Source organism: Myotis davidii, unplaced genomic scaffold (assembly GCF_000327345.1).
Source record: "Myotis davidii unplaced genomic scaffold, ASM32734v1 scaffold38, whole genome shotgun sequence".
Taxonomy (NCBI): Eukaryota; Metazoa; Chordata; class Mammalia; order Chiroptera; family Vespertilionidae; genus Myotis; species Myotis davidii.
The window spans coordinates 6,598,585-6,602,692 of NW_006291383.1; the positions used below are offsets into that span (position 1 = coordinate 6,598,585).

Here is a 4,108-nt window from a genome sequence, read left to right on the forward strand (position 1 = left end):
TTTCTGATTCTGTGATTCCTTGGTTTGTGCAATTAGGGGAACAAAGAGCTTTAATCTGGGTCAGCCCACTTTAGGTGGATTAGAGCAGGGGAAATGACTTGGCTCTAATCAGTCACCCTAGCTCCAGACCCTATGAATAGGGCCCTGAAGTTCCAATCCTTAGTCACTCACGTGTGCTCCCAAGGGGTCATAGTGAGAAGAGAGGGGCCCTAGCAGGAGCTGGAGGGAGGGCAACAATGATGGAACATCACAGTTATGAACTGGCTCCATTTGTTTTCCTACTTAGCTCAGTAATTTGTCAAAGGGCCTATGAGTGTAGACCTGCCTAGTTTGCCCAAACCAAAAGTTTTAGAAGGAGGATATTGGGGTATTCCTGGGAAAAGCCACTCCCCTTAATATCCTCATGCAGATCAGAGCAGCTAGCAAGTATCCAGCCTATAAGATACCTAAGAAAACAAGTCACCACCTTCTTGAGGTCACAGACTTTATTCCAACAACCACAGGGCTTGAGCAGAACCAAGGCAAGAAAAGAGTTTCATTTGAGAGTGTCTGTCATGGGCACAACTGTGTTCAGATGAGGGTGGGAACAGAGGGCAAGGAAGACAAGTTCCTCTGACCCTAGGAATAAAGCACATTTACTCTTGCAAAGAAGCAAATGATCTGGAAACAGCCTGCTTGCACAGCCCCTGAAGCAAATGGGCAGGCAAGCACTGCCATCTGGCACAAAAGACCCAGAGCAGAAGAAGTAAAGTGTTTTTAAAAGTAATGATTATTTCAGGTAGGGTACGGTCTTTTTTTTTTTTTTAGTTTTATTCATTTCAAATGGGCCGGATCCGGCCCTCGGGCCGTAGTTTGCTCACGGCAGGTCTAGGCCCTCACTTGCTTTCCAAACACTCAGTTTGGTTTAGGTACATGACCTTCACCCTATTCTGGGCTCCGAGAGCTCTTTGAAAGCACTGCAGCCTGATACTGACCTGGGTCCTGTCCTATCTTCCTGGTAGTCACAGAAAGTGGCCTCCACCCAGTGTAAAGCTGGTCCTCTGTGTGGGTCAGCCCTGGCCCTTAGCACTCCTGGATAGGGGCAGGGAGGGTGGGCAAAACTTTGGAAAGGCAAGCAGGGGGGAGTCCGGGATAAAGAGCAGTCTTGTTCACTGGACAGTCAAGCAGCGGTGGCTGAAGAGCTGGCTAATGACGGATGGGTCAGCCACAGTAGATATGTCTCCCAGGTCATGGTCATTCTGAGCGATCTTCCGAAGCACCCGCCTCATGATTTTCCCTGGGGGACCACAGGCTTCTGGTTACTGGTGACTACAATGAACCTTTCCAACCCTGCCAAAGGCTTCCATCCACCATTCCACCACTAGTGGGCCTCAGTCAATCTCAATCCCAATCCAAGTCCCTCCAGCCTCTGAACATACCTGAGCGGGTTTTAGGCAAGCCAGGTGCATTCTGGATGTAATCCGGTGTGGCAATGGGGCCAATCTTTTCTCTAACTGTAACAACAAATCATTAGGCATTTCTTCAGTATCATTATCCAGGCTCCCCAAAACCAAAGTAAAGAGCTTTTTTCCTTGACTGGAATCGAACCTGCGACCCTTTAGTCCTCCGGCTGACACTCTATCCACTGAGCCAAACCAGCGAGGGCACATTACCTCTTTACTATCTCATTTATCTTAATCCACCGTCAGGCTCTAGAATCAGCTTGCTAGATTTGAAATCCCACTTTTCTAGCAGTGTGGCCCTGGGCAAGTGATTAAACTTCTCTGAGCCTCAATTTCTTCGTCTTTATAATGAGGGTAACAATTGGATCAATTTTGGGGTTGATTATATGCATTTAAAGCACTTAGCACAGTGATGGTACAGAGAAAGAATTCTATAAATGCCGGCCATTATCCTAGTGGAGAGACTAGTGGAGACTGAATGGAAAGAGGGCAATCAGCCCTCTGGGACCTGTTTGTAGTTTGGGGAGCAGCTTACTCCAGCCTTCCTCAACAACCTGCTGGAGACATCAGGACAAACCCCACAGTGTCTGCCCAGGTAGGCTCCTCACTCTGCTTCTTGAGCTCCTCGGTGAGAGTGGAGCTGAAGGTATAGCCATCACACAGGGTGACAAAGCAGTAGAGGCATTCTCCCTTCACAGGATGAGGGTGGCTGACCACGGCTGCCTCTGCAATAGCCTTATGTTCCACAAGTGCTGACTCCACCTCTGCCGTGCTCAACAGGTGTCCTTGTCAAGGGAAAGGAAATGCATGAGAGATCCCGGCCTCTACCTGTACCCCTACCCCTACCCCTGCTCCATCTGCCAACAGGACAGACCTGGTCTAGTCAAATGGGAAAAGCCCTTCATTCATTCCTCACATGGCATGTTTCAGTTGCCCCACCATTCCAGTTCCCCTCCTCTAGGCACATTCCAGTGTTTTCACTCTTCCTCCAAAACTTGGGCCCAGAACTGAATGCTTCACTCCAAACTTGGTTTGGCCAAAGGACATCCTGGTTCTCAAAAGGCTTTTAACTGGGACTTGCTGAGAGATCAGGGCTAATGAGAAAGGAGAATGGTCCCTGGCCCTCACCAGATACATTCAGCATGTCATCAATCCTGCCAGTGATCCAGTAATAGCCATCCTGGTCTCGCCGGCAACCTGGGAAGAAAAGAGATCCACAACATAATCAATACCCACAGTAGGATGTATGATCCACATTACCAAACCACCACACCCACTGCACTAGCTTCCTAGCAAGTCTCTGCTTCTACTCTTGCCTACTGTGGTAGCCAGGCTCCAAAGTGGTCACTGATCTCCACCTCCTGGCATTCATACCTCTGTGTAGTCCTTTCTGATTGTACTAGGGTTAGTCTGTGTAGTCAATATAATTTGGCAGAAGTGATGGGATGTCACTTCTGTGATTAAAGACACTGTGGCTTCCATCTTGGTTGTGTTCTCTCAGATTATTCGCTCTGGGGGAAGCCAGCTGCCATATCGTGAGTGGCTTATAGAGAGGCCCAGTGGCAAGGAACTGAGGGTTCACACCAACAGCCACATGAGTGGGCTTGGAAGTGAGTCCTCCAGTCATTCAGAACAACTTGACTGTAACCCACGAGACTCTGAACAAGAACCACCAGCTAAGCCACTGTGTTGCTGATCCTCTGAAATTTTATAAGATAATATAATATTTGTTTGGGTTTTGTTTATTTGTTTTTAATCCTCACCTGAGGATATTCTCTCCACCAATTCTTCAGAAAAGGGGGGTGGGCAAAAACATTGATGTGAAAGAGACACATCGATTGGTTGCCTCCCATATGTGCCCAGACTGGGCCAGGGATGGAACCTTCAACCCAGGAACGTGCCCTTGACCGGGAATCAAACCCAAGACCCTTTGGTGTGCAGGCCAACACTCTAACCACTGAAATACACTGGCCAGGGCTATTTGTTCTTTTAAACTGCCAAGTTTGGGGTAATTTGCTCTACAACAATAGATAACTAGTACACCCACCCAAAGTTTATTCTCCATAAATTAGACAAATATTTTTCTAAACAGTAAATCAGTCCTCATCACTTCTCTGCCCAAAACCTCTAAAAGTCTCCCACTGTACATCGGATAAAATCAAACTCCTCACGATGGTCCACAAGGCCCTATATTATCTACCACTCCAACTACATATAACGTTCTTTTTGCTCACTACACTCTGGCCACACATGCTTCAGTCTGTTCCTCAGATATTTCAAGCATGTGTCTGCACAGAACACTTACACTAACTCCAGATTTCCCATGCCTGGCTCCTCCTCACCTTTCAGGTCTGTGATCAAATGTCAGTTCAGAGAAGCCTCTCACCATCCCATATATGACTATGCCAGCAGACACTCTATCCCATTATTCTGTTTAGAGCACTTTTCCTTCATAGCACCACTAAAATAAGCTAGCTTACACTATGGAAGACAGTATGGAGTTTCCTCAAAAAACTAAAAATGGAACTCCCATTGGACCCCGTGATCCCACTTCTAGGAATATATCCCAAGAAAACAGAAACACCAATCAGAAAGGATATATGCAACCCTATGTTCATAGCAGCACAATTCACCATAGCTAAGATCTGGAAACAGCCTAAGTGCCC

At 47.2% G+C, this 4,108-nt stretch overlaps 1 protein-coding gene across 1 annotated transcript in view; it reads right to left on the reverse strand.

The window, feature by feature from the left end:
- Positions 1-791: 791 nt before the first annotated feature.
- Positions 792-4,108, reverse strand: part of ACSS2 (acyl-CoA synthetase short-chain family member 2) — a 61,884-nt gene continuing 58,567 nt past the window's right edge. The window contains 4 exon segments of the mRNA XM_006764574.2: positions 792-1,276; positions 1,419-1,493; positions 2,051-2,227; positions 2,571-2,639. Of these exon segments, the coding sequence (XP_006764637.1) occupies positions 1,149-1,276; positions 1,419-1,493; positions 2,051-2,227; positions 2,571-2,639 (449 nt within the window). The 3' untranslated portion in view covers positions 792-1,148.